Here is a 22,205-nt window from a genome sequence, read left to right as displayed (position 1 = left end):
ACAATTATGAAGTCAAGAAAAAATCCTGCACTGAGCTGCAACAGCAACATTTCTGTACTGTGTTCAGAAAAGCAGAGCTCGACGGTGAAAAATAAATGATTAATCCTAAATAAAACCAAATCTACGTTTGGCTGCAGCCCTTAAAACAATTTACATGTATGTATATTATCAGATCCTCTTCCTCAGTGACAGAAAACATTTAGATATCACATAGAAAGACACGCCCCCTACTGTTAACGGTTGAAACAACAAACCAGACATTTCAAAATAAACGCCAAACGCCAGGTAAAACCTCCCGGCTTCAAACTACAAAACAATATTTCTAAATGTAATGAGTGTTATGATAACATGGCTGAGCTATTCCTATGTTTTTGTTTTTTGTTTTTAGAAACGATTGACGTTACACAGTGTAAAAGTAAAACTACAAGTAAATAGTTTTATTTCATCGGGCCAAATCCTGATTAGACAAAATCTCACAAAATATAAATTATTAAATGTGAAAGAAAATCATTATTAAGCCGCGTTAATGTATCTGTTGGTTATTCCTACACTGTGTATTTATGTGTTCACTTGTCATTGGAGCTGATGATTGATTTGAACCAGTGACGCTGATGGCTTGCTTTTATTTTGAAGTCTGACAAGTACTCCGGTGTGCGGCGGTGTGGAGCTGGGCGCTTGACAGACTTCTCCACCAACGATTTGTATTGATGTGATCAAAGGCGAGTGAGGTGGAGGCTGACCCGTGGGCGGTCACACTGCGCAATACCATAGGGCAAAGTTTGCCTGCTCTGATCTGTCGCTTGTGACTCGGAGGACTGCTGTGTGCGGCATGAACCAGGGCTGAGCGCAGGCTCGGGTGGTGCGTATGTCCAATATTATCTTTAATGAATGCTGCCGTGTAACCGCCGTGTTTCAGAACGTACTCTCTGGCGCGGGCCTCTGCCTGTCCACTGCACCGATCCTAGCCATGGGTGGGAGTCTGGGTTGCCACCGCTCCATCCCCAAAGACCCCACTGATTTCAGCTGCGGCAAGCGCAAATTCAGCGCCGCCTGCAATTTCAGCCACATTTTGGTGAATCAAGAGCGGCTGAACATTAACATCGCCACCGAGGAGGAGCTCATGACTCTGCCGGGAGTTAATCGCACAGTTGCGCGGAATATCGTGCAGTACCGGGACTGTATCGGTGGCTTTAAAAAGGTGGAGGACCTGGCGCTGGTAAGCGGGGTCGGGGCCACCAAGCTGGAGGTGATCAAACTGGAAATCTGCGTTTCTAGCAGGACCAGTTCTTCCCAGCACTCTCCGTCGTCACTGCGCAAAGACTTGGACTCTCAGTTCTACACCGGGATGAACATCAACACCGCCACCCCGGCGCAGCTCATGAGTATTCGCGGTATCACGGAAACGATTGCAAAGAACGTGGTTTCGTATCGCGCGGAGCACGGCCCATTTAAAAGCATCGAGGACCTGGTAAAGGTGAAGCACATCAACAGCTCGCTGCTCGACAAAATCCGGTTCCAAGTTTTCGTGGAGCGCTCCCGGGCACCCTCCACCAACACGAACGCAGGGCTCCCCGGCACCACCAAGTGTCACCCAAGCCCCTCTTCCTTTAGTCTGGGCAGCGACGACTTGGACCTCCCACCTGGAGGCCCGACCCAGATCGTCTCTGTGCGGCCGAAGGTGGATCGCCCGCTGGGGCTCCGGGACGGGAAGTCCGTAGTGCGCGTGGCCACCTGGAGCCTGCAGGGCTGCTCGTGCGACAAGGCTAACAACCCGGGGGTCAGGGAGGTGGTGTGCATGACCCTGCTCGAGAATGAGTGAGTACCTGCACACACACTCATCACACCTGAAGGCCGCGTGGTTACTGAAGCGTGGGCAGATGAGGAAAGCTTATTGTTTAAGTGGTCTCGGACGTGTGTCTGATTTCTGTGCGTGCATCCGGCAAAATACTGAATAACTCACTTTATTAAATTCAATCACTTTTATTTATATTGCGCGAAATCACAATAACAGTCTTAATGAATGAAAGTTTGTAAGATAATAAACAAAACAACTCGAGTTTCATTTTTCCATCACACTAAATGCGCACAACGTCCAGTCAGCTGCATGTGTGCTGATAGTCATTATGTCAGGATATGCCAGCTGTGCCGTCCACACACCAAAGGACACCTACAGCCACTCACTGCCGCACCAGTCAGCTGAAGCTCTTTGAGGTTTAATTATGCTGTGACCTCATCATATTTTCAGATTCATGACTCTTTCAGTCCTGAACGGAGCCTTAACAGGACGAACCCCTCCCACAACATTACTGCGCGCAGGCCCAAGTGTTCTTGTGCAGAAACCTAAATAGTGATTTGATTTGAATGACAGTCGTGCAGGAATGATGGCTCTTTGTTTCAGGTTTATGTTGTGCATATTTCAGACTTCACAAAACCCAGACTGTGAAAAGACTACAGCACACCAAAGTAGCTCTTTGCTTTGTGTTATTTGTCTTTTATGGGTTCAAAAATGTGGAAACATCATTAAAACTACTGCAGAAAGAAAATAAGAGAACATTGTTTAAAAAGAAAAGTTCAGAGTCATCACCTGATTTTACAAAAGCATAAATCTGGGATTTAACAGACCAAACTTAATCGTGACCTGACGAGTTTTTTGTAGCGTTAAATCTGGTTTTATGTCCAGAATAAAACTCGCATCATGCATCTTTTTTTATAAAGCCATCAGATGCATATGAAAGGGAAAATGTATCATACAAAATACATGAAAGTTCTACCCCGAGACAGCAGGCGAAAAACATTATCAGGGCTTCGTGATTGAGGTCAAGCCAGTTTTGTGCTGCAGGGTGACACATTCTCAGATTCCCTGTCAGACTTGTGAAATGAATAAAGAGCACAGTGGACCGTGGTTCATATTCCACCAGTGAAAATGTTCTTTTAAGCAGAAAACAAACTAAAACAAAATAAAAATCCATCCATGCATTTTGTTTGGCTTATCTTGGGCTGGATCGTGGAGGCAGCAGCCTAAGCAAGCATGCCCAGACCTCCCTCTGCCCAGCCACCTCCTCCAGCTTATCCAGGGGAACACCGATGCGTTCCCAGGCCAGCTGAGAGATTTAATCTCTCCAGCGTGTCCTGTGTCTGCCCCGGGGCCTCCTCCCGGTGGGATGTTCAGCTCTTGAATGACTGAGCTCTTCATCCCATCTTGTCCCTGACCCAGAGTGGCCACTACAACCTTCTCCGTCTGAGGACCGTGGCCAAAGACTTGGCGGTGCTGATTTTCTTTTCAGGCATTGGTCTGCATACAGTGAAAACATAAGACTCTGTGGAAAAACTTTGGGTGTATATACCTGTGAAGACCATGAGTGGCTGTGAAAAATGAGAGTATAGGCAGAGCGCAGCAGCAACGCAAATCAGGCATTAGGGTTTAAATCTCAGTGGCTAGGCTCTTTCTTCTGTTCTCTCATGGATAAACGAGAAGCTAAAGTTTGGTAAGGTGTTTAATTGATACTCCCCCTTTTTTAATATTACAAAAAAAGTTCTTAAAGCCATCTATAGAGCTTCACCGTGGTTTCCAGAGCAAACTGTGTCAAGTACGGCCTAAAGTCAGTAATGGTGTTGTGATCATTGTTAGTGAGGAGCAGGAACAGCAGCAGCAGGAGGGCACTGTGAAGGAGACTCGGTATGTTTGCACAGTGACAAACTGCTGGGTTAGTAATCATAAGACCCAGTCTAAGTTTACACACTTCATGACTTTCCTCCAGGCAAAAGCAGACAGCTACTACAGTTCAATGAACTCTATTTTTTTTTCACCAAAGTTTGCACAAACTGCTCTCGGCCCAAACAGCCTATCAGGGATGTGGAGTTAGACTCAGCTGGCTGCAGTCATCCTGACTATAGGGAAGTGAAAAGAGCTGACTTAAGCTCCTAATAGCAAGGTTCATATGGATCAAAGCATGCAAGCTGATAATGTGGTGTTAATGTTTCTTACTGTTGAATTCTTCTTTCCCTGCTTTTGAAGCATTTATGAAATATGGACCGTGTCTCTCAGTGTCCCAAACAAGGTGGGCAGTTCTGTTCTATTGTGTCAGCTGGGACGCATCTACTTCCCCTCCTGCGTCGACACTTCACAGAGAGTACTGACGACGGTGCACCCAGCATGCTTTAGACAGATCACTGATGTTAGATCCTTTGTCTTCCCTTTAATTTCTCTTGAACTTCCTGATCCATAATGACTGGATGAGCAGAGGCACACCATGATTTTTGTTATATGAAAAGTAATTGAATTCATTAATAATGCGTAAAGTAGTGTGCTATTATTATAAATGCTGCCCGATATCCTGGACCTAAAGCTCTCTCACACTCTCACCTTAGGTTTGTTGTGGTTGCTGCACCTCAGTTGTGTATTTGACAGATTGTTGCCTATCTGATAATGTGCACAAACGTACAACTAACCAACAAAGAGGGATGAAGGGAATCATCTTTCACTCTCACTTTACGATACAAAGGAGTTCATGGTTGATTTAGAAGGTGTCCAGGTCTGGTGGCCTCAACATGAGCCCAGATCATCACACCTCCACCACCATGCCTGACAGTTGGTATGAGGTGCTTCTGCTGATATACTGTCATATACGAGGGGGCCAAACAGGCCCAGCTTTGTTAGCCAGCTAACCTAACTAACTAACCATCCAAAGCATATGGGACTGAATTAAAATGTCGAAATTTAATGTTGAAAGATTTTTTGTTATTTTTGTATTTTGGACATTTGAGTGAGATAAAAGCCCAGTACTTACGTTCATTAGTTTATACCTGGAAACTGGACCAGTTTCTTGGACCGGCTCCTATTTTTTCCCTCCAAATATCCTTCAATCACTGATGTGCGATGAATATTGGGACAGGGTGGACCTGGTGCAACCTGTAAATCTGGGGAAAAGAACGCATTTGTGGGTTGCTTTTGGACGAGCCCATGTGGACAGCCTTCGTCTCCTGGTTGTGACTTAATCAGTCTTCAAATGTGACGCTCAAAGGACGCAGCCACTGATGCTTCACCGTGTCTCACTTGTGTCTGCATTGAAGCAGCTAATATGAAGTCCTGTTTGGCATTATCAGTGGTTGCTACTGTCAGAGTGACACTGACGAGTCTTTATGCAACATTTACTCTTATGCTTATGTGTATTTTTCTTGCTGTAAACCCAACTAATTTTGTCTACCTCTATAGACTTGGCCATAGAGTCGTGGCTTACAGTTACCAGTGTTGCCCTGATGAGATGGCTAATAGGCAGCTCAGACTGTGGGTGTTTGAATCCTTGCCAGTGGAAATGGGAGGATCAGGATCTTAAGCAGCAGGAGCGTTGCATGCTCTCAGAGCGATCAGACCTGCAGGGGAGGAAGGAGGTATTGTCTGTGGGACTGCAGGCTGTTTATTCTGAAAACAGGATCTGTGGACAAAGTTTCTGCCTATAATCCCATCAACACCAAGCTGTTCAGCGTCTCAGGTGGGCCAGTGTGGCAGAGCAGTGAAAACATGCAGGTGCTAGAAAAGTGAAACGGAGTCCAGCAAAATGTGGTCTGAACAGGGTAAAAAACAGCTTTTTAAAACTTTTTAAAACAACAGCCACTGATCAAAGCTTTACAGCTAAAAGAATAATGAAAAGCATGATACAAATCAAAGAACACAAGTAAAACAGCACAAGTTAAAAAAAAAAAAGCCATAATTAGTTTGGAGCAGCTGTTGCTCAGGAGGTAGCCTCGGTCATTAACCAATCAGGTGGTTTGATCCCTCTACTCTCGTCCTTTGGCAAGATACTGAACCATGATTTGCCCTTGATGTATCCACGGAGTGTGTGTGTGTGTGTGTGTGTGTGTGTGTGTGTGTGTGTGTGTGTGTGTGTGTGTGTGTGTGTGTGTGTGTGTGTGTGTGTCACATTTTCAGTATTCAGGGTTATATAGACTGAGCGCTGCAGAGGTTCATTAACAGGATCAAACACCAATTAGTCTAATTGAGTAGAACCTGGAGTACCATTGAAAACCCAGCAGGCACAGGAGGAACATGAACCTCCACACATACTTACCCAGCTGGAGTTTAAATCATGAGACGCTCTGTTTTTATGCCATGTGTACTGAATCAGGAGAAAACAGGGAGCACGAGGGTTTATTTGCATTTTCAGAGATGCAAATTTAACTTGATAATGAATTAAAAACATTGCTATTGTTTTCAACAATGAAATGTTCGTCAGGATTTTAATCATTTTATCTGAACTGAGCATTCAAAAAACCTCTGTGCAATAAACAACATGTAACTAAACTTGTGTTTTTCAGTGATGGTCTGAGAACATCTAAAGCTAATGAGCAACTCTGTCTAGATCTCTGGTTGATAAGCGAGCACGAAAGACTGCGGCCGATCCTCGACCTGTGTTAAAGATTCTGACCGTTCGTACGACTTTGAGGTGCTGATTCTTTTAAACATGGACTTCCTGCTGCGATGTTTCTAGAACAAAAGAAATCAATATTTTGATCAGCTGTTAAATACTAATTCACTAACAGTGACTCAGAGAGGCCTTGTGAGTCATTGTGTTATATTTAGTTGTTTTTGCTCTTTGGTGCTATTGAAATATTTCCATTCATTTAGTCATTTGGGTTTTTGCTGGTGTTGTTTTTTATTCTTGGTGCTTTGGTTGTAGCTGCATAATGTAGAAGTTTACAACTGAGCAAAATGTAATTCCCAGGAGTAAACACGAATCATCAGGAAGGACATCCGGTGTAACAAATCAAAACAATCTGAGCAACCTGTTGTGGCAACCGCACTGTAAATAACGGAGGAGCTCAAAACAGCTTTTATTCTTGGTGGTCTGAGGACAGACTGACTACAGGCATGGAGTTTTAGGGAACTATTGCATGAAGACTGTAAGACTGCAGTGTCATATATGCATGTGATCAGTAGAGTCCAAAAGTGTGGAACCAGATTTGCACATTATTCAATGTTTATTTTTAGTCTTCAGTTGATGCAGATGGCTGTTGTTATTGTCATCGTCCTACAAAGACTGTTTAGCCGTAGCCAGTAGCTTTCAGAGCGCTGTCTCTAATGCATCTGGCTGTTTGTGGAGTCTAGCTTCAAATTGGCAATCACACATAGAATTATGAAGGACTAAAGTTTATTTTTTCCTTTTCTTTTCTTTTCTTTGTTTTGTTTTGTTGTTGTTTTTTTTAAATAAAAGGAGTGAAGTCGATGTAAAAATGTGGATGGGCTGGTGGTGTGTTTCCTCCTCACCCAGGCAGGTGGAGTTCTCTAGAAGACCTGCTGGGGATGCTTATAAGGACCTCAGCTACCCTTAATCCTTTGAAGGGCCACATTTAGACCACTGCCAGTAAAGGAGGTTGAAAACTGGAACTACTGGTGTGTAGTCGTGGATGGATAGATGGAATTGGCACACTGAGCATGAGAGTGCTGAAGAAACAGCTGTGATGTTTATTTATAGTAGCACAAGTACAAATGGCTGAGACGGTAGCTTCAGTGCAGCTTTTCTTCCTTTTGTGTTGGTATGTATCGACAGCGTGTAGAAAATCTTTGCTATAACAGTCACAGTTTATGTTGATTCTTTGAAAACATCACTAGTTGTTGCAGAAATGTCTGGAAACTGCTCCATTTGAGCAGATACCAGGTGTTGCACACACATCTCTTCTCCACGTTACCCACAGTTGTCAAATGACTGTTGGCGATGAGAATCGGTCCCCATCTTTAAAGGAGAAGAACTCTGCTCTTTTTCTCTGTCTGACATGAATCCTGTATAACTGAATCAACGTGGCGGTCTGATCATGGCTGAATTGTGCCATGTCATGTGACATGTTGTAACTCAATTCTGACTCCTGACTGACGGCATTACTTATGATGCTTGTGCATCCCTGGTTTCATTGAGGATCAGCTGACAGGAAGCAGCCAGCAGCTGTAATGTTGAGTGTCTCACCTGTGTTGCAAAATGCAATGCAAAGCAGCTCATCTTCAGAGTAAAAGTGCCTGTTAGAAATGTATAGCATTTTATTAAGCTGACTGTTGATCTGGGAAGTCATTTGAAAAGTAAACAGTTCAATATTTATTGGGCTGTAAAGGCCCCTCCTTCATGCAGTGTTGGCACATTGAATTTCAAACAGTCTAAAGTGTGTCTATAAAGAGTCTTATTTTCTCAGCTGTCTGCCAGTTTGTTAAAAGAAACTTTAAATTTGGCCTAAGTTTGCTGTGTGTTTACTATGCTGAGTCAACCATAATACATGACGATCTCCTAGAAAAACTGATCTCAGCTTTGCTTGGTACCAGTAAGTCATAAATGCTGTGCAGATGCAGTGCGAGGGTAGAAAGAAGAAATGAAATGCTCAGAACTTTTAAGGCTAAAAGTTCCATTAATGTTAGAAGATTTCTATAAAACAGAGTCATCCCTCACATTACTTCATAGCTAGTAATAATTTTAATTTTTCAATGTTCTGATACAATGTTTGGGGAAAAATAAATTTTAAGTTTATAAATTTTAATTTACAAATACAAAATGGGTGTTCTGATGATTAACTCTAACCAGTACGGTTGAGTTTCAAAGTAACCTGAAAAAATGAACGTGGTCCACCCAGTACTATATACAGTGGTGTGAAAAGTGTTTTTTTGTGTATGTTTGTCACACGTAAATGTTTCAGGGTCATCAAATAAACCTAAATATTAGGCAAAGATAAGAAGTAAACACAAAATGCAGTTTCAAAATGAGGGTATTTATTAGTCTATTAGGGGAAAAAATCCAAACTCAAAGGCTCTCGTGAGCCATTATCCACAAATGAAATCGAAAACATGGAAGCTAGTGAACTTTCCAAAGAGTGTCTGACCAAAATTACCCCAGGAGGTCACAAAAGATCCTAGATCAACATCCAAGGAGCTGCAGGCCTCAGTCGTGTCAGTTAAGGTCAGCGTTCATGACTCCACCATAAGAAAGATGCTGGGCAACAATGGCCTGCATGGTGAGTTCCAAGACGAGAACCACTGCTGAGCAAAAGGAACATAAAGGCTGATCCCAGTTTTGCCAGAAAACATTGTGATGATCTCCAAGACTTTTGGGAAAACACTCTGTGGACTGATGAGACGAACGTTGAACTGTTTGGAAATGTCACATTACATCTGGTGTAAAAGTAAGACAACATTTTCGAAATGGAGCATCATACCAACAGTAAAATATGGTGACCATCTATTGTGACCTGAAGCTGAAGTGCAGTTGGGTTCTTTAGCAGGACAATGATCCAACACACATCAGCAAGTCCACCTGTGAGTGGCTTAAGAAAAACAAAATGAAGACTTTGGAGTGGCCCAGTCAAAGTCCTGACATGAACGTGACTGAGATGCTGTGGCATGACCTTAAAAGTGCAGCTCCTGCTTGAAACCGTCCAGTGTGGCTGAATTACACCATTTCTGGAAAGATCAGTGGGCCAAAATTCCTCCACAGCGCTGGGACACACTCACTGCCAGTTAACACAAACACTTGATTGCAGTTGTTGCTGCTAAGGGTGTTTAGGGGGCAATCACTTTTTCAGACCACTGGAAAACCATGTAGTAATGACAGGAGGAATGCCCAAAGTGTCCTTTTGTTGTCAGTGGGTTTCATTATCATGCTTTTCTATCAGGTTTTTCAACTAATTATTTATTTTAAGAGGATTTGGGTAAATAATGCATATGTATGTATATGATGTACGTGTAAAGGTACATTTTTAAAAAAATGCATTCTCTCTCTTATTACAGTATCAAGTTACTGGCAGTGCAAGACCTGCTGGAGCACGAGGCTATTGATAAGGTAAAGTGGAACATGAATTACACTTATCCCAACTTCTATTGTAAATGAGGTGACTTGCGTGCACGGGCAGCAGGAATCAGAAATGTGACAGCAGCTTGTCTTTGTGTATACTCTGCAGGGTTTCAGTGATGGAGAGGATCGTTAAATTGATTGGGTTACAGCCATGTGGTTTAAGTACGCCTGAGTTAAAAATACTCTTGTGCTCTCGCTCCCAAGACTGACACCCTCAAATTTTAGTTTATTTTTTCCGTCACACTGCTGCCAACATTAGCGCACATTTCATTCATTCATTCATTCATTCATTCATTCATTCATGTCATTACTGATTTCTCGTAACTTATATTTGTCATATTTCCTTTTAGTGAATAACATAATGATTAGCAACACATCCTGTCTCGTCCCCCCCTCTTTGTCACTGGCTATGGGCCAACTTGTAACAAGTGGGGGCTTGTCTGGGATCTAATTCATTGTTGGAGACGGTTTGCATCATCTGACTTAAGCTCATTGTTCGATGGAAACTGTTTTCACTCCTGTCTTGGAAGGAGTCTGTTGGCTTGGTCCGCTCTGTGTACATTTGGCTTGTGTTTTTGTTCTTTTGTCACAGCTGACAGAGGAGCGATGTCCCGTTTCTCTGGGCTGGTCACAGTAAGGGGGCAGATGTATTTAGTTGGGATGTTTCTGGCAACTATTTTCTTAGTTGACTAAACGAGGGAAATAAATTTGACCACATAACTGACTAGTCTAAAACTAAGAAACACTCAGACGTCAGCTTACGTTTGAGAACCGTTTAATAAACAATATTTAAAAACTCTGAAACCATTAATCCCATTCTTCATGTCACTTAACTGGGCAGCACCTCACATCGTGTGTTATAAATATTACACATTAAACTCCAAATAGAAAAGGAAGAAAAAAACTTTAAAATAATAAACTAATGTTAAGTTTAACTATACTACAGCATTACTACAGAAGATGCTCATGTGTTATTAAAATATAACAGATTAACATCTGAATAATTAATAAATTGTTGCTGAAAAGTCTGGCACATTGTGCCGGGTATCATTCAGAATGTAGTCACGTGACACACATGAACAACTTTAATGAATAAAGATTTTGAATAACAAATCAATAAATTATAGCCATTTTCTTCCGCTTATCTAAAGTCATATCTTAAAGATCTTATAGTACCTTATGACCACTGAGGTGAATTGGCACTTCATGAGTAATCAGACTCCATTTTATCTTAGAGACTTCGTAGTACCGTGTCACTCCAATAGAGCACTTCACTCTAGGGACTCTAGGGCTTACGTGTAAATTATACTCCTTCAGGAAATCTACGTCGTAACTCGCGCTTTAACTGAAACCCCATCCTATACCAAAACCTTCTATATAACAGATCGACACACATCACAAGGGCTTGAATGCCATGGGAGGTTGTGGTATAGTGATAAAAGGAACTTCTGGTTATTATGCAAGTTAGAATGTGGCTTTCCAACAGAGGTCCAAATCAAGCTGTGGTTGCGAGGATATTTAAAAGTAGAAGCAGAGCCTTCAGCTTTCAGGTTCCTGGTCTTTGGAACCAGCTCCCAGTTTGGATTTGGGAGACAGAAAACGTCTCTGCTTTTAAGATTAGGCTTAAAACGTTCCAATTTGATAAGACATATAGTTGAACTCCAGCGATCCAGCAATGACTCCTCCTCTAGCTGCTCTACAGAAGGCCTAGGGTGCTAGGGCAGCGGTCTCCAACCTTTTTTGCGCCACGGACCGGTTTATGCCCGACAATATTTTCACGGACCGGCCTTTAAGGTGTCGCGGATAAATACAACAAAATGAAACTAGTACCGGTACCGAAAAAAAGAACATTTATTCATAACACACGTGAAAAGACCCAGGAAAACAGAGTTAACGATAACAACGATAACAAAATAACGCTGAAAACCGATAAAAACCCTGAAAACCACACATTTCACACCTGAGCCTCAACTCTCGCGGCCCGGCACCAAACGACTCACGGACCGGTACCGGTCCGAGGCCCGGGGGTTGGGGACCACTGCTCTAGGGGGGTTCCCATGATGCACTGATTGTTGCTTCTTTACTCACATATTTTACTCACTATGTGCTTACTCTGCTCACTCTGCATTTCATCATTTGTTATTATTAATCTCTGGCTCCCTCCCATCACCTCAAACCAGCTGTGGCAGATGGCTGCCCCTCCCTGAGCCTGGTTCTGGCAGAGTCCTCCTCTTGCTAATAGGGAGTTTTTCCTTCCCACTGTTGCCAAGTGCTTGCTAAAGGGGGTCGTTTGAGGTTTTTGCTGCAGGGTCTTTTTCCTTAAACTATAAAGCACCTTGAGGTGATTTTTGTGACTTGGCACTAAACACTGCCAGTCAAAAGTTTGGACACAACCTCTTATTTAATGGTTTTTCTTTATTTCTACTACTTTCTACATCATAGATACAAACTGAAGACATCACATATATGAAGAAAGATACATGGAATTATGTAGCAAAGAAAAAAAGGATAAATAACTCTAAATATGTCTTATATTGTAGATTTGTCAAAGTAATGCTTTGACGAATCTGACAAATCTTGCTTTGTCGACAGCGCTGCAAACCTTCGGCCTTCTCTCAATAAGCTTCATGATGTAGTCACCTGAAATGGTTTCACTTCACAGGTGTGCCTGTCAGGGTTCATTTGTGGAATTTCTTGCCCTCTCATGCAGGAATTCTGATAACCTCGATCAGGATTTTTATTCATCTTTAGGCATGAAAAAAGATTTTTTAACTTTCTTTTATACATGTACTTTAAAAAAAGTTTTTTACATGTTAACTTATGTGGACAACATCACCTTTCATCATACCATCAACACTGACGCAAATACAAGAAAACAGCCTTTGAATAGCTGCCCACTGTAGTGACCACTGTGCGTGAAAGAGTTAATGGGGTTGGGACCATCAGTTGTGTTGTGCAGCGGTCAGGTTGGTGCACAGCTCACAGCTCTGTTTGACAACTGATAGAGTTCATATTATGGCGAGAACCAATCAGCTAAGTAAAGAGAAACAACAGCCCATCATTACTGTAAGGACTGAAGGTCAGTCAGTCTGCAACACTGCTAAAGCTTTGGCCCCAAGTGCAGTCGCAAAAACATCAAGACTACGATGAAACTGTCTGACATGAGGACGCCCCAGGAAAGGAAGACCAAGAGTCCGTCTGCTGCTGAGGATACATTCATCTGAGTCACCAGCCTCAGATCAGAGCCCAGATAGATGCCACACAGCTCCAGTAGCAGACACATCTGTACATGTTCAGAGGAGACTGTGTGAATCAGGCCTTTATGGTCAAATAGCTGCTGAGAAACACGACTGAGGAAAAGCAACAAGAAGAGATTTGTTTGGGCCAAGAAACACGAGGAATTAGACCATCTGTGCTTTGGTCTGATGAGTCCACAGCTGAGATCTTTGGTTCCACCTGTTGTGTCTTTGTGCGATGGTGAACGATGGTCTCTACATGCACTGTGAAGCCTGGAGCAGGAGGTGTGATGGTGTGGGGGGGCTTTGCTGCTGACACTGTTGGGGATTTATTCAAAACGGAAGGCAGACTGAAGCAGCATGGCTCCCACAGCATCCTGCAGCCACATCCCATCATTTATTCTTCAGCAGGACAATGGCCCCGAACACACCTCCAGGCTGTGTGAGGGCTCTGTGACCAAGAAGGAGAGATGGAGTGCTGCACCTGATGGTCTGGCCTCCAGTCACCTGACCTAAACCCAGTGGAGATGGTTTGGGATGAGATGGAGGAACAACAAGAGCTCAGCATCTCTGAACTCCTTCAAGACTGTTGGAAACCTTTTCAGGTGACGACCTCGTGAAGCTCATGGAGAAACTGCAGAGAGTCAGCAAAGCAGCAATCAAAGCAAAGAATCTAAAAAATAAAACATGTTTGGAGTTATTTCACACTTTTTTATTTACTACATAATTCCATCTGTGTTCATTCATAGTTTTGATGCCTTCAGTGAGAATCTAAATTAAAAAAAAAAAACAAAACATGAAATGTGAACGTGTGTCCAAACTTTTGACTGATAGTTTATATATGATTCAACTGAACATTTGCTTTAATAACTGTGCGCCGGTTTGAGTGGTTTAAAATAAGATTTCATATTGTTTGCTATTAACTGCTGCTCACGCACTAAGTATAAGTTGACTTTAAATTGAATGTCCGGAAATCCGTATGTCTTACTTTGAGAAAATAATATAAAATGTTCATATTCAAATCTGAAATATTAATTTCATTTTTAAATTTCAAGTCCTGCCAGCTGGGTCCTTTTAATTTACAGGGAGTGCAGAATTATTAGGCAAGTTGTATTTTTGAGGAATAATGTTATTATTGAACAACAACCATGTTCTCAATGAACCCAAAAAACTCATTAATATCAAAGCTGAATGTTTTTGGAAGTAGTTTTTAGTTTGTTTTTAGTTTTAGCTATTTTAGGGGGATATCTGTGTGCAGGTGACTATTACTGTGCAGAATTATTAGGCAACTTAACAAAAAACAAATATATACCCATTTCAATTATTTATTTTTACCAGTGAAACCAATATAACAGCTCCACATTCACAGCTCCTCTTATGTGCCCCAGATAGACATATACCCAGTATAATAAATGCTCTTGGTCCTCTTTCAACGTTTGTAAAACCATCTGTCAGGAACTTAGGGATTATCCTTGATCCTGCTCTTACGTTAGATAGTCATGTTAAATCTCTTGTTCGGTCTTGCTTTTATCATTTAAGAAATATTTCTAAATTGAGCTCTATTATATCCTATACCGAACTGGAGATTGTTATTCATGCTTTTATCTCTTCACGACTGGACTATTGCAATTCCCTGTTTACTTGTTTAAATAAAGGTTCTTTGGAGCGTCTGCAGATCGTTCAGAATGCTGCAGCAAGACTTTTGACGAAAGCTTCTAAATTTTCACATATAACACCGTTGCTCATGCAGTTACATTGGCTTCCTGTTGAATTTAGAGTCCAGTTTAAGATTTTGGTTTTAACTTTCAAGGCTCTTCAACAACAAGCACCACCATATATCATTGAACTTTTACAGCCCTATGCCCCTAGTAGGTCTCTGAGGTCGAGTAGTCAGGGCCTACTTGTCATTCAGTATACGAGACTGAAAACTAGGGGTGATAGAGCTTTTGCTACTGTGGCCGCCAGACTGTGGAATTCCCTTCCTCAGGACTTACGATCCGCTGATTCATTGATTACTTTTAAAAAACAGCTAAAAACACATCTTTTTAAAACTGCCTTTTGCTACCTTTGTTTGTATTTTGTCTTTTTAATCTGTTATATCTTGTAAAGCACTTTGTGATCTCTATCTAGAAATGTGCTATATAAATAAAATTTTACTTACTTACTTACAAATATACATTTCTGACATTCAAAAACAAAACAAAAACAAATCAGCGACCAATATAGCCACCTTTCTTTGCAAGGACACTCAAAAGCCTGCCATCCATGGATTCTGTCAGTGTTTTGATCTGTTCACCACCAACATTGCGTGCAGCAGCAACCACAGCCTCCCAGACACTGTTCAGAGAGGTGTACTGTTTTCCCTCCTTGTAAATCTCACATTTGATGATGGACCACAGGTTCTCAATGGGGTTCAGATCAGGTGAATAAGGAGGCCATGTCATTAGTTTTTCTTCTTTTATACCCTTTCTTGCCAGCCACGCTGTGGAGTACTTGGACGCGTGTGATGGAGCATTGTCCTGCATGAAAATCATCTTTTTCTTGAAGGATGCTGACTTCTTCCTGTACCACTGCTTGAAGAAGGTGTCTTCCAGAAACTGGCAGTAGGACTGGGAGTTGAGCTTGACTCCATCCTCAACCCGAAAAGGCCCCACAAGCTCATCTTTGATGATACCAGCCCAAACCAGTACTCCACCTCCACCTTGCTGGCGTCTGAGTGGGACTGGAGCTCTCTGCCCTTTACCAATCCAGCCACGGGCCCATCCATCTGGCCCATCACTCACTCTCATTTCATCAGTCCATAAAACCTTAGAAAAACCAGTCTTGAGATATTTCTTGGCCCAGTCTTGACGTTTCAGCTTGTGTGTCTTGTTCAGTGGTGGTCGTCTTTCAGCCTTTCTTACCTTGGCCATGTCTCTGAGTATTGCACACCTTGTGCTTTTGGGCACTCCAGTGATGTTGCAGCTCTGAAATATGGCCAAACTGGTGGCAAGTGGCATCTTGGCAGCTGCACGCTTGACTTTTCTCAGTTCATGGGCAGTTATTTTGCGCCTTGGTTTTTCCACACGCTTCTTGCGACCCTGTTGACTATTTTGAATGAAACGCTTGATTGTTCGATGATCACGCTTCAGAAGCTTTGCAATTTTGAGACTGCTGCATCCCTCTGCAAGATATCTCACTATTTTTGACTTTTCTGAGCCTGTCAAGTCCTTCTTTTGACCCATTTTGCCAAAGGAAAGGACGTTGCCTAATAATTATGCACACCTGATATAGGGTCTTGATGTCATTGGACCACACCCCTTCTCATTACAGGGATGCACATCACCTAATATGCTTAATTGGTAGTAGGCTTTCGAGCCTATACAGCTTGGAGTAAGACAACATGCATGAAGAGGATGATGTGGACAAAATACTCATTTGCCTAATAATTCTGCACTCCCTGTATATCGAAGCAGATTGGTAGAAGATGATACTTAATACTTTTAAAATGTTTTTTGTGTGTGTATTACCCGTTTGACATGTTGTATTTAAATAATTATCTATTAGATAATAATTTGGGTTGGCTGTAGCTCAGGAGGTAGAGCAGATAATCTCTAATCCGAAGGCTGGTGGTTCAATCTCTGGCTGCTCCAGTATCCTTGGGCAAGATACCAAACCCCAAGTTGCTTTAGATACTTTGTGCCAGTTGCTTCCAGAGTTTTACAAAATGTTAATTTGCTTTTTAGTTAGTAATATAATAACAGGCAAACCTGTCTTTATGTGTTGCAGTTCTGTGCAGAATTAAATCAAGGAACACTTGCCAGTTTACAGAAGTGGAAATGGCCACGAGGGCTGTGGAAAAGTGTTGTGTCGGAAAAACCCACCGGCCGTTCCAGCAAGGTGGGTTTACCATTGGCAGCTGTTACAACGACACTTTAAATTGTATCCACAAAAATAAATCAAAGTCTAAACTTTGCCGAAGATCAATCAGTTCAGTTTTCAGTTCCCAGAAATCGATTTGAATAATTTACCCGTCGAGAGTTTTTAACATTTTTTAACACTGTGACTTTTTTTCTTAACCACTACAGTTTCTTTTATTATCTAGAACTGTTGCAGGTGTACTGCAGTAAAACTATAGTAGTGCTACTGCACAGACTGATCTTTCATGCGGAATAAATATGAAATGATCTTTTGTAAAAATAGCAGTGACCCTCCAGCTCTATTACCAGCAGCTGTTTACCTTCATGCTTACACTCTAAGAATCAGCATCAGTAAACTACATGTCAGATGTTTATGTAACTGACATATGAATAGCTGTGATTGACTAAATCATAAGTAGAGTAAGAAGATTGACTTGAAAGTTTATATTAATTAAATAAACCTTTGAAAACGTATCTAACACTAATACATCCCTCTGTTCACAGGGAGTGAGCTACTCTGGCTTTTTGTGGGATAGCTCCTCAGGAATTGATCTGAAGGATGCCCTTGTCTTGGAGTCTCCTGCTGTCAATGGAAATGGGAGTCATGTACACCATCCACTCTATGTGGCTCACTTTTTAGTAAGGCTATAATTTATTGTCATTGAATTCATGTGTGTTTGGTTATAAAAAACAATTCAATTAATTTTATTTATATGGCACCAAACCCACCAACAGCTGTCTCAGAGAGCCGTATCTATAAGACCCTGGAACGATGAAGAGAACAGCCCAACAATCAGACAATATCCATTTGTAATTGTTTAGGATCTGAATACTTTCTTAAACCTCCAGAACTAACACATGGTTGATGCACTGCTGCATATTTCTTTGGTTTTATGTATTGTTCTTCTTTTTACTTAGCAGGATAAAAATTTAAGTGGTCAAAAAATTGACTTTTTCCATTAGATTGGTTCATTTGAGCTGACGGTGGTGAATGTCCATATGCAAGCCCCTGCTTCACCAGAGCAGTCCGGTGGCAAAAACCAAAACTCTGATGAAGCCAAGTGTCAACGCCTCCCTCCCAGCATCCAGGGAACACTAAAAGGTTAGTCTGCCAGGTCGGACCAGTCGAGACCGCATGTGTCAGACGCCGTAGACGGATCCGCAAAGTCTGACGTCATTTTTGACGTCTTGTCCTATTTTCCGTTTCTTCCTTTGCAGGTGAAAAGGATCTACTAGTGTTGGGCAATTTTGGTTGCTCTCCTCAGAGCTCAGAGCTGGACACACTGAGAAAGGAGAAATTCTGTGCTCTGATACCATCCACTCAGTTCACCAACATCACCACCTGCTCACCACAGGGCACCCGCTGCGTGGACAACATCTGGGTCAGCCGTTCTCTGCAGAAGATATATTCAGGTACATGTACAGTTGTGTTTGGACAGTTGCACCGATTAAGATTAAAAAGTTCTCTTAGGTTGTCTTGATAAGGTCAGGTTTCATATTAAGGGAAATTATCTGTGAATTCATTCAGCATTCATCATATCTCAAGTTATTTAGTTCAGTTCAGTTTTATTCGTGTTTCATTAATTCAGGGCAAAAGTCGGCTAAGTTTACATTACAAGTGCATCTCAGGATATTAGAATATTATGGAATAGTTTTTTTTTTTTGTAATTTAATCAGGTTAGACCTGATATGATTTCTTCTGCTTTATTTTAAATGTTGGTTCGCTCAAATTATTATTATTAGTAGTAGGTAGTAGGTAGTTGGATGGACAGCTGTCTCGCTGACGGATATCGACACTCCATGGAGGGAAAGCCACAGAGGATCTGTGCTGAGAAGGCTGATTGATTTCAGAGAGAAATTCAAAAAACATTTTTTTCATCCCTAAAGATGAATAAAAATACTTAAAAAAAAATTGTCATAATTCATGCATGAAAGGGTTAATGAATATTTGAAAGTTATTATATTAAAATAGTGAAAAAAACCCCAATTTTTCATAATGTAATTTTTTAAAATGGAAGATGGAGATCCTGCAGAGTTAAAGAACAATCAGAGTTCCCGTCTGATCCTCTGAATCGAGCTCAGTTGTGGCATGATAGAAGACTCTAGGTTAAATAGTCTGGATACACTGATATGAAGTTTTAAAGATAAGTGGCAATGTCCACGTTGACTCTGTCATTTATTTGATTTTTTTACATAACTGTATATAAGTAAATAAGCCGAGTACACCTCCATGATTCAGGAGCTTGTAAAACCAACTTAGATTTTTTGTTCTGTCTTGTTTATTTCTGCCTCTTTCTAACATGCGTACTATGACTGACAGAGCTCTGACCAAGAGTTCCAGTGTGCCTGCTGGTTTATGCACGAATGGCAAATAAAGAACTTTGAACCTTGTATTTTAGCTCACTCAGGGTTTTCATTATGCACAGCTCCAATTTTTATGAGGTGCGTTTTAGAAAGATGGGGATTTCTCTTGGCGACCCTTCCAAACAAGCCGTACTTGTTTAGTCTTTGTTTCTAACTATCAGGAACTCAAACATATAACATGCTAACTTACGCCTGTATAATTTTAGATGTAGTTCTTGTGTTATTAGTTAGCACTGCGTGTCTACATAGAGTCATCACAGAAGTCCAAGTCGAGCGTTGCTTTTACACAGGTGGTCAGTTTAGTTCTTTATATTGTATGTTTACAATCCTAACAATCAGATGAGCCTCTATGAACAGTGGGAAGGAAAAACTCCCTTTTAAGAAGAAGAATTGAAAAGAAAGAAAGAAGTCACACAAGCAACTAACGATTAAATGTATAGCAGTTTATAAACTAGTCATATAAAACAAGTAAAGTCAGGTTTTTCATTAACGGTCTTAAAACGAGGCTGGCTTTAGTTTCAAGTCTGGTTAAAAACAGGTCAGGTTTTATGCCGAACACAAACTAAATGTTAAGTCAGTTCTCAGGTCCTTTACACAAGACTAAGTGTGCTCTGGAGTTCACCAAACCAATTTAAAATTTGGTCTCCAGTTATGACAAGTCAAACCAGGTGTTCAAGTCTAAGTTTGGTCTAATCTGAGTGTCAAATCATCAACTTACTAAGTGTGCCAAGACAAGTCTGAGCCTAGTTAAAAGCACTTTGAGGCCACACTTGCACCTGAGTTATTTAGACTAGAAGTCACTCAATCAAAGTTTAAGTTGAGTCTCAAGATAAAAATAATTACAAAATAAATGTAAAAATGTATTTTAAACTATGTGTAAAGTAGAGGATACATGGTTACTTCTCAAATGTATGATGAACGTGATCCTAGTTTTATAGAAGCTACTATCAGATCAAAGTTTGGTGCATTATTTGTGTTGCATGAAGTTCTAAGTATCTCCTGACTGTTCTTGTGTCCTTTGTTCTTGACAGGCCACTGCATGGTAGTTCGGGAAGGCTTAACTAACCCCTGGATCCCAGATAACTGGTCATGGGGCGGTGTGGCCTCTGATCACTGCCCTGTGTTTGCAGAATTTTATGCAGACCTACCTCCTAAGGAGCTTAGCGGACCTGGTATGGCAGTGGTGGACAGGGGAGACATTCTGCCCAAACATGAGCGGTGACATCGGCTGCAGCAAAGACAGAACTGAATGACATGAAGATTTTAACCTATCAGGATTCTGCTTTATCTCGGTTTGCTGTGGCGCAGTTTCCTACAAAATGTGAACAAGTGCCAAGATTGCCTTTTGGGTTTCAGGTTATCAATGGAAAATCGTAAATGAGAAATATTCAAGCCATAACAAATGTTTAGACAAAAATATGATGTATTTTAAAAGAAATGTGCCAAACATTTTATATATGTATAGAAAAATAAAAATAAATTGATAGATGATCACGGTCTGTACGAACTCTTATTGATACAGTTTGAGCACCATCTGAATGACCTGGATCTCTTTACAGGCGCTGCTGTGTCCTTCATCTTTTATAGTTCACTGGAGAGTAAGATTCAATCTCAGCTGCTGAGCTCATGAAAGCTGTGTGCTTAATTATACAAGTGAAGCTTGTGTGCATGTGAACTGCCATACTTCCCTGAGAATAACGTTGCCAGGCACAGTGACATCACAGGGCTTTGCTGCTGCCCTTAAAACTGGTCGTTAACCACCTTCACAATACTGCTTTTGAAATTAAACAGCCAAGTAACACACACTTGTGTTATACTGCTCAGCACGAGGCACACACGGGGTTTTAAAAGCACTGTTTATGTGCACTGACGCCTTCCTGGGCTGCTGTTGCCGACTGGCTCTTTCTGTTTTGGTACACAGCTGTTCTCTCTCAGCTCCTCTCTCCCTCCACGTCCTGTGTGCTGCTCAAGCAGGGGAGGCATGATCTGATGATCCCTAACTGCATTGGCCAGCCTCCTCTGGCACTGCCCCCTGAACCCACTGCACCACTCCCCCCACTTTTTTTTTTTTTTTGCCCTGTAACACACACATATTTTACCACATGAGCTTTGAGCTATTTTCAGGTCTTACTGATCTTATTGACCTTACTGACAAAGCACTTTACACAGCAATCAGATCAGAAATTGACTCTGAGCAGTCACGTGATCCCATGACAGCAGAGATGACGCTGGTGATGGTTGGATGACTCCTCATGAAGTGATTAATGTGCTGCTCAGTAGTGAGAGCTGCTGGATTAAAAAAGTTACTGCAGGCAACCTGGAGAAAGAATTTGTCCCATGATTCTGATACCAGGAGACCAAATGATCCTGATTATAACCAACTGATGAAATACAAGGTGAAGTGTATGTATTCCAATTAATTTGGCATAACAGTATATCTAATATATGTTTGGTAAGGGTCTAAGGAGCTTGGAAAGAAGAATATTTTGTAATGAAGTATAAGTGAAAAGCGTAAAATAAAAATGAAAGTTTTGTTTGTGCTTGTCCCAGTGGGAGTGATCGCACTTGTGTGTGAGGAGGAGGAGGTTTACACACATGTCTGCAAATAAAATCGTGTTCATTCGTGTGAACATAAAGAAATGAGTCCACGAGCAAAGCATTGGGACGTAACTCACACTACAACTGCGCAAAAGTGGAAACCGGATCGGGAAAATAGGCACCGCACGGTGATAGGACACTGCTGCTGTACACGTCACATAATGTTTCTTAAAGCAATACACGCACCGATAACGGGTGTGGCTAGCTGTGCTCAGGGACCGCAGATTTCTACAGCTTGATACACTCACCGACGTTTTGGTATCGTGTTTCTTCATCTTCCAGACGCT

At 41.6% G+C, this 22,205-nt stretch overlaps 1 protein-coding gene across 1 annotated transcript; it reads left to right on the top strand.

Annotated features, from left to right (window-relative positions):
- The first annotated feature begins 644 nt into the window (after nucleotides 1-644).
- eepd1 (endonuclease/exonuclease/phosphatase family domain containing 1) lies at nucleotides 645-20,789 on the top strand. Its single transcript, XM_026156497.1, has 7 exons — nucleotides 645-1,815; nucleotides 9,758-9,809; nucleotides 16,826-16,936; nucleotides 17,461-17,595; nucleotides 17,920-18,058; nucleotides 18,175-18,369; nucleotides 20,352-20,789. Exons 1-7 carry the CDS (start codon nucleotides 866-868, stop codon nucleotides 20,540-20,542), a joined length of 1,773 nt encoding a protein of 590 aa, XP_026012282.1. The 5' UTR covers nucleotides 645-865; the 3' UTR covers nucleotides 20,543-20,789.
- The last annotated feature ends 1,416 nt before the right edge of the window (nucleotides 20,790-22,205 follow it).

The sequence above is a fragment of the Astatotilapia calliptera genome, chromosome 22, assembly GCF_900246225.1.
Source record: "Astatotilapia calliptera chromosome 22, fAstCal1.2, whole genome shotgun sequence".
Taxonomy (NCBI): domain Eukaryota; kingdom Metazoa; phylum Chordata; class Actinopteri; order Cichliformes; family Cichlidae; genus Astatotilapia; species Astatotilapia calliptera.
The sequence above is the reverse complement of the archived record's forward strand: the minus strand, read 5'-3'. Positions and strand labels throughout refer to the sequence as shown.